The sequence below is a fragment of the Conger conger genome, chromosome 8 (genome assembly GCF_963514075.1).
Source record: "Conger conger chromosome 8, fConCon1.1, whole genome shotgun sequence".
Lineage (NCBI taxonomy): Eukaryota > Metazoa > Chordata > Actinopteri > Anguilliformes > Congridae > Conger > Conger conger.
In genome coordinates, this window is record NC_083767.1 from 58,183,253 (window position 1) to 58,198,683 (window position 15,431).

Sequence of the window (15,431 nt, forward strand, 5' to 3'; positions counted from 1 at the left end):
ATGTGAAATCTGCTCCCTCAGATGTTCCTACAAACTGCACTATAACCCGTGTCTAAGCTGAAGACTGGTAAACAAAGTTTTGTCATAAACTGCTCCTGTGCATCTCTGCCATGGACACGTACTCTTAAAAAGTGCCGGCCAGCAGGAGAGGACAGGTTTGTGGGGGCGAGAGGTATCACATTAAGAGCATGTCCTGGAGAAGTCCTAGTGACCAGGACAAGCCATATCAGAATACGCATCCATGTGTGAAACTGGGTTACATACATCTGGTTGGTTTAATCTAAACTCTGATTACGCTGTTAAACACAATTAAAGAGAATTCTAGAATGATCTTAGGAATTCCTTGAAATCACTGATTTGTACTGTGAAGTATATTCGATAACATATTGCACATCACTTGTTTACAAAACTTTCGACTGTTTGCTCACAGCACACAGTGCACAATGATACGATATTATTCATTATTATTATTCATTATTCACACAGATGCTATTTCAAGCAACACAAACGCCACAGAGCTGGAAAAAATGGTGAGATAATTAGGCCCGTTGGGTGTCAGCTAATGTTTTTTTTAAATGTGCTTTATAAAAAGCATGCAGTCATATGCAAACACGTTGAAAAAAGCAATGCACTGCTAATAGAGATATTTAAAAAATGCAAGGTAACAACGAACTGTATATAAACGTGGGATGCTGATGAGACCTGCCTGCTAAATATAAAAGCCAAGCTTCTATTTCAGGGGACAGCACAGTTTCTGGATTTCATCCCAACTTCTGCTCTTAATTATTCAATTATCCCCTCATTTATTAACAGGTATGTTAACTACACTTCTCGATAAGCTGTTCCTGTCTCCAACATGAAATATCTCATTATGTCTATGGTTAAACCAACATAAGTAGGTTCAGCTAATTAGCTCATTTGGCCAGTGTAACTGGTGACAACAAATACCTACATACACATGGAATTGGCTGGTTCTATTTGAAGAGCAAAACAAACTCCAACAAAGGATCCTTTCTTATTTTAACATAATTGAAAGTAGTTTCTTGGCTTAGAAAACAAAGCATATCTTAATTTAATGCAGTATGCCTCTGGGGCTTTTGGGTTCAAGCCAAGCTGTGTATGGCTATAAAAATCAGGGCCGGACTCCAGTCCCGGAGGGCTGGTCAGGTCTGTCACCTTGGTTTTAGTTAGTTTAGGCAGCTCTAAAAACTATGCCGGTTCACTCCTGCGCTAGAGCTCGCTAACATCTTTAGGATCCAACAGCTGTAGCTGGTGCTTCTACAAATGTCAGATCAGGATACGAATGAGCTGATCAAATAATTAAGAGCAGAAGTTGGCACGAAATCCTGAAATGGATCAGCCCTTGAGCGACCCCTGCTTTAAATAGTTTATGTGTACAATTTATTGAACTGTCATCACCGCCAGGATGACTGCTGTGGCCTCATTTACCCCCCCGCAGGCCGTCCATCAACAACCCACCCGGACACCTTTCTATCAGAGAAATGATTCTGCAACAGGTGACAGAGACTCAGCCATTCCAGTAAAAAAGTACTTTCAAAATCCGATGCAGCGGTGTGTGCTCTCTATCTCGTAATTCATAGTGAGGTATCCCTGTCATGCGGCTAATCAGCAGATTAGCAGACACTGATGCGAGTGGGCTTTGGGGCAAGTGAGGAGCAATAACTCAGAGGTGTTATGGGGGGATACTGCAGACGGGGTTCTGCTTTCCGCGCTAGCCTCATTACCCGGCCCTCGACCAGCCTCCAGTGCTGCTCTGTCCAAATATCTCTACAGGCCCCTCCCTGCTCTTCTCCAAACACCTGCTCACTCCAAACACCTGCTCACTCCAAACCTCCTGCTCATTCCAAACCTCCTGCTCACTCCAAGCCTCCTGCTCATTCCAAACACCTGCTCACTCCAAACTCCCTGCTCACTCCAAACCTCCTGCTCATTCCAAACACCTGCTCACTCCAAACTTCCTGCTCAGTCCAAACACCTGCTCACTCCAAACCTCCTGCTCATTCCAAACACCTGCTCACTCCAAACCCCCTGCTCATTCCAAACACCTGCTCACTCCAAACACCTGCTCACTCCAAACCCCCTGCTCATTCCAAACACCTGCTCACTCCAAACCTCCTGCTCACTCCAAACACCTGCTCACTCCAAACCTCCTGCTCATTCCAAACACCTGCTCACTCCAAACTTCCTGCTCATTACAAACACCTGCTCACTCCAAACTGCTTGCTCATTCCAAACACCTACACATTCCAAACTGCCTGTTCTTCCCAACGATCGATTGATTCCAAACTCCCTGCTATTCCCAAACTCCTGCTCACTCCACATCTCCTGCTCTTCCATTCCAACTACTCTCCTCCAAGCACCTTCCTCATCAGCTAACAGTTCTTGGCACTCCGTGGGTACACTTCAGAACATCCCTGTAACGTTAGGAGAATGTTCTCCAGAATGTGCATTGAGCGTTGTCTTTCAGTCACAATGAATGTTGCCACCAAGGTGATCAGAGTGATGAAGTTTATGGAGACTTCAGGGTGAGGATGAATAATTCTGACGTTATAGTTATAATTGCAGTCTTTCACTGAAAGAGACTTTGAGTAAACAGAATAGACAACATGACAACTGTGTGAAATACAGATTTGAGCGCACTCCAAACAGTGAGAGCAGGTGAAGGGAGAAATGTGCTGGATTTGTTATGACTGAAGTAATTGCTTTTTTTTAAAAATATTTCACTTTGTGTTTCATTAACTTCATTTTCATTTTGTGTCTTGTCTTGTTTCACATGTTTTAGTGCTTTTACAGGATGCCTGTAAAATGCCTTTTTTCCTTTAAGGCTTTAAAACTGCTATAATTTAGAAAATAAAAATGCTGAAATTGATTCAGCTGTGTCTTTTATTTTAACAAAACAGTTTTGCAACATTTGGTTTCGTAATCTTTACAACATTAGGTTGCTGTGGGTGCAATGCTGTAATGCTGAGTGGCTCTAGGTAGTAAAAAAAAACACACTTTCTAGTGTTAAACCAATGAGGACTGGAAGCAATTTTAAACAAATGTGTCATTAAAACACTTTAATTTGATTACGTTTTTAAATGCATTTTACTGTAACAGCATCCTCTACAACGTTTTTCCAAAATGATGACTAGCAGGGGATGCTGGCAGTACATTCACACATCGTAAGACTGCTTTGGGGAAGGTCTTATCGCAAAGCTACAAGAATCACAGGAAGACCGCACTCTATTTCATTACTTAATTGTAATGGGCTGAGTAATACACTGTGAACATTTCTGCCTCAGCCTTTGTCAGCGCATCCTATCATAACCAAATGAGGGCGGCCTGTAGCGTAGCGGTTAAGGTAAATGACTGGGACAGACAAGGTCGGTGGTTCTAATCCCAGTGTAGCCACAATAAGATCCGCACAGCCGTTGGGCCCTTGAGCAAGGCCCTTAACCTTGCATTGCTCCAGGGGAGGATTGTCTCCTGCTTAGTCTAATGAACTGTATGTCACTCTGGATAAGAGTGTCTGCCAAATGCCAATACTGTAATGAAAATGTCCCCCATTTTGCTCCCAGCTCCAGCTCATGGTCAAACCCGGCTCCCCACCCCAGCCCAGCAGCCGGCCCCTGGTACCTTAGTGGCCGAGTCCACAGAGGAGCCCCTGTCCAGCAGCTCCTGCACCAGGTCCATGTGGCCCTCCTTGGCGGCCAGATGCAAAGCATTAAGCCCATTCTGGAACAGAAGCAGAAGAAAGGCGCGGGTCAGTGACAGTGAGGCCCCGCAGAGCCTGACACAATGACAACGAGAGAAGGAAAGAATGGCGGGTGACAGTCCCGGTTCAGCCCGGTTCAGCCCGTTCCCGGCACAATCTGGCTCCACAGCAGCAGACATTAAACCACACCGCCCCGTTCTGAGTGCCAAAGGAAATCTGGCGTCAGAATTCTGCACTGTCACTCTGTCAAGGACACAAGACTGCACAGAAGTGTGTGCTATGCATAGTGTCGATAGCAAACACACACACACACACACACGCACACACACACACACACACACACACACAGACAGACAAAGGGATCAGTCGTGTGAAATTCCATTCATTTGGAATTTCCATTCAACCTCACGTACAGTGTGTCAACTCACGAGTGATTCTAGAATAGCTGTGTCCTGTGCGTAAGGGATCTGACAGGACAATGTACTTCATATTAATATTGTACATGTATACATAAAAAGCCATAGAAACGAAACGAAGATTAACTCTCTCTTAATAGCTCTCTCAAAGGATTACAGGGGGGATGTAGCGTTCAGACACTTGCCCTTTCATTCTGGGGCACTGGAGTCACATCAGTGGTACAGGATGTACTGTCCCTTGTTCCCTCTCCGGTTGCAATATGGGCAATGATAATGACCCCAAGAGGCATCACGGGGAAACCCGTTGGAAAGGCAGAATAACGTTCTCCTCAAGGATTAGCTACATCACCAACCACACCAAAATACAGAAACACACACATACACTCACCAAGCACTTTATGAGGTATTTATTAGACTTCTATTCTTCTATACGCAAGGCGTTTCTGTCTGGAGAACTGCTGCTCACTGGATTTTTTTGTTTAGTTTTTTGCACCATTCTTTGCAAACTCTAGAGACTGTTGCGCGTGGAAATCCCAGGAGATTCTGAGATACTCAAACCAGGGTCTGCCACCAACAATCATTCCTCGGTCAAAGTCACTTTGATCACATTTTTTCCACATTCTGATGGTTGATTAGTTAACATTAACTGAAGCTCCTGACCCATATCAACATGATTGTATGCACTGCACTGCTGCCACACAATTGGCTGATTAGATAATAAGTGTAATAAAGTAAAAATGTTCCTAATAAAGTGCTCGGTGAGTGTACACGCACCACCAGCACACACAAGCACTCACACAGCAAATACATAAACAAACACAGCGCCAATACGCACACATAAATAACACGGCTCATATGTCACACAGCCTACGCCATGAAATGCACCCCCGCCACACACCCACGCCTATAAACACGCAGACAAGCACACACACACACACACACACACACACTCACACACACACACGTACGCAGGCACGCAGAAACGCACACCCACACGGTATGTTTGCCCGTTATAACTGGAACACTCATTCAGCGCTCCCGTGCAAAACAGAAATGACAGATCCCTCCTCTCCGGCTCTATTTTTACCCACACACCCGGCGTCCAAATAAATCATGTGTTAAAGCGCAAAAAAAAAAAAGGGTGGGACCGGTCTCTCCTCCACACCCTTCCCGCCACCCGGCACCGCCAACTACCCCCCTCCCCGATGACCTTACCCCACCACCTCGGGCGGAGAGAAGGCAGAATGACAGCTGGGGAGAAATCAAACATCACGCTGCCGCCCGCCTCGGGGAAACAGCCACCCTCGACGCACGCCACCCGGCGCCCCCTCTCACTGCAGCCATTTTTAAAAATCCGTTTATTCTCTCTTACAAGGCGGCTGGTCGATATGTAATTTCACCGCGGTTGGGCTCCCGTGGCCCTTAAAACCGGAGCGGGGCTTCGTTGACAGTGAATTCAGCGGGGGTAATTTTTCAAGACCTCGCGTACGACTGGAACGGGGTGGAATACCCGGGCCTTTTGGGAGGGGAGGGGAGGGGGGGAGGTGAGGGGAGGGGGGGAGGGGAGGGGAGGGGAGGGGAGGTGAGGGGGGGAGGCAGACGCTCGTAATCGCACGGCCGCTGAGCCATCTCCCCGGGAGGCATGGCAACAGCATTCTGATATTTACTGCATCGTCATGGAGACGGTCGTACTGCAGGATTGCGCTGCATGAGGTGCCGGAACGGACTGTCCGACAGAGACTACTGTACCCGAAAGATCAAACTGCATCGACGACCGCGGGAGCTACTTTAAGCAGCCTCCTCATTCCTACTGATAATTAATTTCCCAGTCGCCGGTTTTTGAACCGGACAATACACAACTCAAGCCCTTCATCACCCTCCCCTCGTCTGCCTGGAATGCAGACAAAAGAGCCCTTTGTAGACCTGCCATAACCTCACCCTCATTACGCCCAGCCAGGGGCCCATGTGAGTGCTGTCACACCAGCCCCCGGTCATACTCACCCAAACAAACAGACACCACAACGAGCAGGGACAGGACCTGACCCAGAGCCTAAGCTTCATGCATTATTAACTACATTTCAATACCTCCCTCACAGTGTCTCATGATATAACAAAACAAAAATGACCCGCGGTGCAAGGTTTTGCCTTGTCAGATTCAGTCAGAAACCTGGTTTAACCTCCTAAGACCCGCACTCTTTTTTGGTATGCATGTATTTATTTTCTCTTTGCTATTTGGGCTTATTGGGACCTGATAAGTATAAAAACTAAGCATCATCTTTTGACATGATGTAGTTTTTGAGAAAAATGATGTCCACATATGTGGACTCTCGGTCTTAAGAATTAAGTATTATGGTTGTACAGCCCAAAATGTGGAGTCCACGCATGTGTACGCCAGGTCTTAGGAGGTTAAAAAACAACAGACAGGATATGACATCACAGCAGCTCAATCATCCAGTGCTTCTATTCCACACAGCTACATAGCTTAAACAGCTGGATAAATACATCAGAATATAATATGTCACAAGAGGCGATGAGGAACGATGCAGGGAGGGAGCAGAGGCCAGGTAAGACTTCCTGTGAAGCACAGATTAATGTACGGGTCTGTCAGTGGGGCGCAGAAGAGGGATGAGCAGGGGGAGTTCTTTAATGTGCTCCTCTGCAGCCAGGCCCAGCCACGGCCTTCATCCCTGTCTCTGGGGTTTACAATAACCCTCAGCCCGACTGCTGATCGAGCACATCCATCACCGCTGCGCTAACCGGCCGCACGTACCACACACACACACCCACACACATATGCACACACTCTCACACACACACATTAGTATACACACATGCGCACACTCTCACACACACACATTAGCATAAAACCATGCGCGTACACACACATTAGCATACATACATGCACACACCCATACACACGCACATACTCACACACACACACAGTAGCATATGCAAATGCGCACACTCTCACACACACTCACACATTAGCATACACACATTTGCATACACACATGCAGACACACACATATACACACACATTAGCATACACACACGCGCACACTCACACACACACACATTAGCATACACCCATGCATGCACACACACACACACACACATTAGCATAAAGACATGCCATTATCATGCCCACACAAAAGACTAGCTTACACACACACACCTGCATACACGCACACACACTCAAACACATGCATGAACACACTAGCATATATAAACACACACAGGCTTACATGGACACACACACACACACACACTAGCATACACACAAAAAGACAAAAAGGGAGCCTGATGATTTTCCATCCCTCCAGAAGGCAGTAAGACACAACCAGGCCGGAGATCGCATCAGCATTAATGAATCAAACGATCCTGACCAATGAGATGAGACCGAGTTTATTTCCCCCTCCTTTCTACTGAAAGGAGCTGAAGCAATGCGGATGCAGGATAGCAGAAACTCATTTCAGGCCTGTCAGAACAATGACATCACTGTGTTTCAGTAGAGTCAGCACCACTGCAGACTGACTCAAGCAGAATAGCAGTAGATACAGAACGTGTGTAAGAGACCCATCATGGTACATTACATCACATGTAATACTTGGATGTATGTAAAATAGCCTTGGATGTAGGCAAAACAAATATATAAATATATATAAATATACTTCACACAAATATTTCCTTTTTTGGAGTGTTGGAAGAATGCTCCGTTCAGCTGTCAAAATATCCGACACAAATACAAAGCACAGTCACGACCCGCTCTGCGGGAGAGGTGACTGATCCTACCGGGCCAGGGGGCCTGCTGACTTTTGTTTTCAGCACAAAATTAGAAACCAATTTCAACCAAAACTGCTGAATAACAGCAGAAGGGCAGCTGGGCCGGCAGCTGTTCTGAACCAGGCCTGACCCCCCCTGCTGTGCAGGGAAGCAGGGGGAGAAACAACATGTCTGAGAGGGGCAGAAAATAAACCGTAGTCATAGTCCTTTTTTTTACCTCGCAAACAATTCAGACTATTTCGCTCAGCAAGGCTACGCTAACCTTGAGCGCATTGTGAGATCGCTGGCTCAACACGTCTTCGCTGAGCTGCTCCATACTGCTCCGCTATAGAAACTTTTTCCCTCATCCTGCGAGGGGGGGAATCTTTGGAGCAGAAGCAGCAAAGTTAAATATATGCAAAGGACTTCAAGTGCAAGCGACTAGAAACGCAAACATTCGACTTTCCCTGCAGCTACCACATAACACTATGTCTACCCCGTTTCTCAAAAGTATATTCGATTTTGCACTTTGTACTATTCTGGAACTAGGCACACACGTATCTGCCGTATATTTACGACGATAAAAATAATCGTAGAGTTACTATATCGAGGCCACGTCTGTGTTTATTCTAACACCCAGTGATACACCCTGAGGAGAGGGCCCACCAAGATCAACCCTGGCAGGCCCGTTGACAGTTTCCTGGAGCTCCACGCCTGGCAGAGTCGTTATCTCACTCAAAAAGCCCCAGACTTGGACGGGGCGAAGCTCTAGCCCCCTGCTCTGTGCAACGTGCATCATCTCACAGGGGGAAACCCCTCACGCCGTCGACAATGGCCCGGAAAGTTCAGCCAAACGACTTTTTCACGCTTAACGGCGCAGGCCACGGCAAACTGAACACCGGCGTCAGGATATTCAGAGGCACAAAAGGACACCGACCTTTTCGAAACAAAGGCCGGTCCTCTGACCGAATCGTAGGAACGTCCACTAAAACATCTCGGGGTGACGAACGGCCTATTACTGTAGGGGCGAGCGCTCGAAACGAGTGTTTCCCAGAGTTACGACACGGGAAAGTGCAGGAACCATTACAGGCCTTCAGGACCGAAAGAGTCATCGGTTAAAAAGTGTGAGTGCACTCGTCCTGATTTGTCCTCGCCCTTGGAATCTAACCGCAGTCAAACGTAACAGTTAGGAAAGCTGGGTTTATAACCCTGAGCCTGCAGCTTCAGCGGGTTCAGTGCCCGGCTGGGCCGATGTGGCTGTGCCCTGAGCACAGTGCTTAAACCGAATGGCTCGGTAAACAGCCCGCATGGACCACTACGAACGCGGTGCCCCCCTACCGTCATATTTCAAGAAGAGCTCCTTGAGTGAGCTCCCTTAGCCTTCCGCAGTCTTCCTCCATAGCATGTCACGGGCCTGCAATTCTGTTCTCACCGCACTCTCGAGGAAAGATCCCCTCACACTAGAAGTACCTCAGAATAGCACTGAGAGGACGAGATGTATATACAGTATGCAGCACTGTATATACGAGACAGGCAAAGGCATTCCTGTTACCATGCCGTCTCCTAGAGGAGCTTTTCCCAAGTGTCCCACTGCTTTGTAGTACCGCTCTAGCTACGAGCACTACATTACCCATAAGCATACCAACGCTCAGTGACTTCCAGTCCTGTCATGCCACGCATTGGCTGGCTCCCATGTCGTGACCTGTGACAGGTCCTTGACAAAGTGTGAAGGTCAGGACTCTACCATTACAGATTCCAGGGGTGCCAGTGAGATGGACTGTAAAGAATGAGGAAAGGGTTGGATGATTGGGTGTGTTGGCATGACCTTTTCCACCAAGCGTGTACACGGGAACATTTTCCGGCCTGTGAGCACATGAGATACACGCAAGCTGTAGCTCTAAATACTGCCGTCCCTGGTGTGCTATTAATTACCTGACGCCAAGCAAGATTAGCATTAAATGTTAAATGCTTAAATGACACCAGCTGCCCTCTTGCTTAAACTGCCCCCCTGGGCAGATATGCTGTTCAGATTTGCATTCTGACGGGGAGAGGATCTCTGGAAGGGCAGGGTCAATGCCACACGGTGGGGGGGGGGGGGGGGGAGGGGCGAGCAGCTTGTCCAAGCTTAACGCTGCAAACGTGCTTCCGTTTCACACGCACTTCCTGATGCTGAGATTTATCTCTGCGGGACCAAACACAAATCTCACGACAGGGCAAGGTCTGGACCAGGGGCTTTGCCTGTGGTTTGTCTGCAAAGACGATTCTGCCCTCGACCAAAAGTCTAAAGGGAGGGCAACAATATGGAGTCACTTCTTTCAGTGATAAATCAATCCCTGCAATCAACTGTATTGTTCTACCGTACATATGTAAGATATGGGGTGGCACGGATGGTGCAGTGGGTAGCACTGCCGCCTCACAGCAAGGAGGTCCTGGGTTTGAATCCCCGTCGGCCGGGGCCTCTCTGTGCGGAGTTTGCATGTTCTCCCCATGTCTGCTTGGGTTTCCTCCGGGTACTCCGGTTTCCTCCCACAGTCCAAACACATGCAGGTTAGGCTGATTGGAGAGTCTAAATTGCCCGTAGGTATGAGTGTGTGAGTGAATGGTGTGTGTGCCCTGCGATGGACTGGCGACCTGTCCAGGGTGTATTCCTGCCTTTCGCCCAATGTATGCTGGGATAGGCTCCAGCCCCCCTGCGACCCTGTTCAGGATAAGCGAGTTCAGATAATGAATGAATGAAAGATATGGATGGGTCATGATATCTACACTGTGAAAATGATGAGAAATTATAGAGAGACGAGTGGAAGAAGAAGTGACTGAAAAAGAGAGCGAAACAGAGATGGCGGAGTGAGTGTGAGAGTAAAAAAGTGAGTGAGTGAGCAAGAGAGAAAAAGGAGGAGTGAGAGAGAGTGAGGGAGATTGAGACACACAGAGTGATACTCGATTCTCTCCCCAACTCCCAACTGTCTTGTGACCCTGAACACATGCAGTGCCTCAGGCCTGTTTAAGCACTATCAGATTGCAGACACCTCCAGGTCAGTATGTAGATTAAGTATGAGAGGGTAGAGTGCTGATTGGGAGGACATAACAACCTTGCGCTGCAAATGCCATCGGGTGTGTACTTGTTTTTAAGTGCACAGTGGCCAACATGGTTACCTAGTACACACTTCAAGATCACAACAGCCATGTGAGCTAGTGTACATATTCTTTAGAAACATACTGGTCTTGGGTGCAGTAGGATCATGGAGGTCTGATAGTGTGGTAGTATGCAATAAAATGAAGTTAGTGAACTGGTTGAAACTTTGGACTGACCAATATCTGGATCAGACCAACTACCTGATCATTTTTCTTCTGTAAGGTCTAGCAATTGCCATCAAGTATGGGAGGGGGAATATCTAATAGAGGACTCGATGCAGTTTAAAAAAAAAGAAGAGAGGAAATCAATATCACTAATCTCCTGCCATCACAATTCATTCCAGAAAGCCACAACAAGCTCTTCCTTCTAAGCAGTAATTAATGCATGTGAATCTCAAAGGATCATGGGAGATATATCGAATGCTTGTCGGGTTCAGAGGTGTGTTAAAGATGCTTGCGCTGGCAAGAATTTTTACTCATCAAACTACTTCCACTCCGAAGCCCTCGTTGGCCGGTAGGGCTTTTTTATTTCCCGCTGTTTTTCATGGCTCTGAGCATTTAGCATTTAGAGTTCGCCTATGTCCGGACTTTTCCAGAACAAGAGGAGAATGCAGGATTTCACGGATCGCTGCGCTAGCACTCCGATGAATCCCGCCCGGCGACAGACGCTCTTGGCCACGGAAGCGCCCCTCTCAGCACCCCGAGGGCTGCGGACGTCACCGAGGATCGGCGAGAACGCTACAGGACACGAACGACACCGCAGAGCAGAGCCCGGGGGTATTCTCCCACAATAATCCACACGCTCCGATTTTCACCCAATTCTGATTCTCGTTCTAATTCTTGCAGTCTAATTGTCAGTTATTTTAAATAAACCCCTTATTTGATGAATTGTAAAAAAATGGTTTCATATTAACCATAAAAAAAACATCAACTGCCTTGGTGTTTTTACATTGGATTAATGAAAATATTCCACCAGATTATCAGATTTGGCAAATATTCCCCACCAGCTGTTACCCGATTATTTTTATAGTTGCATCTTGGAGTAAGGGGCAAAGCATACAGTATTAAGGATCAGGATTGTTTAAAAAAATAAATAAACCAAAGACCATAAATAATTGTGAATAATTTGTTTGTGGCGAGTTTCCCCCTCATCACTGTAAAGTATATCTAAATATAAGGAAATATCATAATAGATAGAGACTTTATGAAGGGTATATTAAGTGTCCTTTTCAGCGGAAATGGAATGACCTTCCTTATTATAAATAAAGAAAAACTGGAAATGTGGTAAGGCATCTAGTAAGAGATCAGGAGTCTATATGAAATTAATCGGACTGACAGCACCCTTTCAGAAGATCAAAATAATTCAGATTTTGGGATTGGTGACCGTCAGATCAGTGCATATCGACCCCATTCAGTTAGAAAAACAAGAGAAGCGAATCAGACCACTTTTTACTGGTCCACCTTTGATTAGGCAAAGCAGTTATGATTTTCAAAATACAGTACTGTGCAGAAGTCTTAGGCATCCTAGACTTTATTATATATATGTGTTTTTTTTTGTGTGTGTCAGTATAAAATAACACATTTGAGATTTCCAAATATTCATTTTCCAAAAGATTAAATTTTACCGAGACATTTTTGTATTTCATTTTAAAAAGTAACATATTACTGTAAGCAATTGACTACTTTTTTCATAAAAACTTGATCAAGGCTGTCTGAGATCAAAGGCAAGTAGCCAACCAAAGTCTGTGGCAAGTTCTCCTGCATGCTTGGAACAACCTCTCTGCTGATTGTCTAATAGAACTGCAGAACAGCGTTGGCTCTCTCAGAGAAGTTTTAACGCCAAAGGGTGGTGTAGTGTAAAATGAATGGTACGTTTATTTAGGAGGTTTCATTGAATTACTTTTGAAAGAATCTTATCTGTACAGAGTGTTATACAGGTGCCTAAGACATTTGCACAGTACTGTAAATACCCAAAAGATAAATAGAATGTTAAATGCTATTTTAGATAAATGAAATGGCATCAACCATGACGGGGAGGTCAGGGCAGAGGAATACCTAAAGACATGCATGTCAGGTTAGGTTTAGCCCAGCCGTTGCCCTTGACCAACGAGGCGCTGACCTCAGAACTGGAGTTGGTCCCTGGGCACTGCACTGTGGCTGCCCACGGCACCTAAGTAACTATGGATGGGTGAAAATCCAGAAGACAAATTACCCCACGGGGTTCAACAAAGTGCATCTAAAAAAAGACGCTCAGGTGTTCAGTCTGTGTCCCTGCAGGGACCCAGGGGAACGGTCACGTGGGTGATATGTTTCGACAAACTCAAACGTAGCCTTTAACGTGAGGCCTCGACCCAGCTTCAGCATTAACTAGCGGTGTAACATGGCCGCTACACGGTTTCAACGGGAAAATGGCCCGACTCTCCAAGCCCGTCCCTGCTCCCCCAGTGTAAAAAGAGGCCATCTCCTGTGTGAGTCATTGAGGCAGACATATTGCCCGGTAACACGTGTAACATATCTCACGCACACGCACAGGCCGGCCCCTGGGACCAGTGAGGCAACTTCCTGAATTAATGCGCTGTCAGCGACGCCTGGTTCAGCAGCACCGTCCTGCAGGAGGGGCCTGAGGTAAGCATAAGGACCTCCTGAGGCTGCACTATATTCATACAGCCATATATTCATATATATGCACTATATTCATGCACTATATTCATATAGCCATGGGGCGGCCTGTAGCGTAGTGGTTAAGGTAAATGACTGGGACACGCAAGGTCGGTGGCTCTAATCCCGGTGTAGCCATAATAAGATCCGCACAGCTGTTGGGCCCTTGAGCAAGGCCGTTTACCCTGCATTGCTCCAGGGGAGGATTGTCTCCTGCTTAGTCTAATCAACTGTACGTCGCTCTGGATAAGAGCGTCTGCCAAATGCCATTAATGTAATAAAGTCCAGGGCTGCAGAGCTGATCTAGGATCAGTTTGGCTGATAATGGGTAAGGTTCGGACAGGGGTGGTCAAGCACTCGTCTGGAAGAGGCCCAGGGTCTGATGGTCTTTGTGTCAGATCAGAGACCAATTTAGACCCAGAAATACAGATGAGGTGAATTAACTGCGTCACAAACGGCCAAACAGGCCATTTAGCCCATCAGCTCACTTTCTCTACCACTAAAGTGCACCTAATGCTTAGTTTTCCAAAATGCTAAATAGTACCTAGCACCATATCAAAACAGTGGCCACTCTCTGTGTGAAAAAACTACTTCCTGATATCTGTGGAGAATTTATCCATCTGAGGCAATTTCCATTTATGCCCTCTCATTCAGCTAACCGAATCGACCAGTTCTCACACACACACACACACACACACACACACACACACACACACACACACACACACACACACACACACACACACAGATGTTGTCAGGTCAGCTAGAGCTATTAATAAATAGTCCTGTATGTAGGAAACAAGCATTCGGGATAAACCCCCCCCTCCCTGCTTACCTGGTTACAGGTGCCGATGTCCACGCCCCCTTTCAGGTACTCCAGCACCTTGTCGATGTTCCCCGCCCGCGCCGCTCGCAGGAAGCTGGTGTTGCTATCCGACTGGAAAGAAAACCAGAGGAAAACGTTAGAACAACATTAAAGCAACATTGCAGCAACGCTAGAGCAAAATTACAGCAACACTGCAGCAACACTGCAGCAGCACAGTGGCAAACCAAGGAGGACTATCGCAACACTACAGCAACATTAAAGCAACATTACAGCAATGCTACAGCAACATTACAGCAACACTGCAGCAACATTACAGCAATGCTACAGCAACATTACAGCAACGCTGCAGCAACAGTACAGCAATGCTACAGCAACATTACAGCAACACTGCAGCAACATTACAGCAATGCTACAGCAACATTACAGCAACACTGCAGCAGCATTACAGCAATGCTACAGCAACATTACAGCAACACTGCAGCAACAGTACAGCAATGCTACAGCAACATTACAGCAACACTGCAGCAACATTACAGCAATGCTACAGCAACATTACAGCAACACTGCAGCAACATTACAGCAATGCTACAGCAACATTACAGCAACACTGCAGCAACGTTACAGCAATGCTACAGCAACATTACAGCAACACTGCAGCAACGTTACAGCAATGCTACAGCAACATTACAGCAACACTGCAGCAACATTACAGCAATGCTACAGCAACATTACAGCAACACTAGAGCAACATCACAGCAATGTTCATCTGCAGCACAGAGCCCCCTGATTTCTCTATACGAACATGAAGCACCCTCCAGCACCAGCACTTTGAAAACAGGCCAACCAGCCCACAGCCATACAAATTCATGTCACCAAATTCATATTCACAAGTTCAACCACACACACAATCACATTACTT

The 15,431-nt window shown here is 46.5% G+C and overlaps 1 protein-coding gene across 15 annotated transcripts in view; it reads right to left on the reverse strand.

Annotated features, from left to right (window-relative positions):
* Positions 1 to 15,431, reverse strand: part of ank2b (ankyrin 2b, neuronal) — a 223,267-nt gene that overhangs the window by 73,897 nt on the left and 133,939 nt on the right. For all 15 annotated transcript variants that reach the window (XM_061251028.1, XM_061251032.1, XM_061251035.1 and 12 more), the window contains 2 exons: positions 14,522 to 14,623; positions 3,640 to 3,738 (listed from right to left, as the gene is read on the reverse strand). In XM_061251028.1, the coding sequence (XP_061107012.1) occupies positions 3,640 to 3,738; positions 14,522 to 14,623 (201 nt within the window). The remainder of the gene's footprint in view (positions 1 to 3,639; positions 3,739 to 14,521; positions 14,624 to 15,431) is intronic.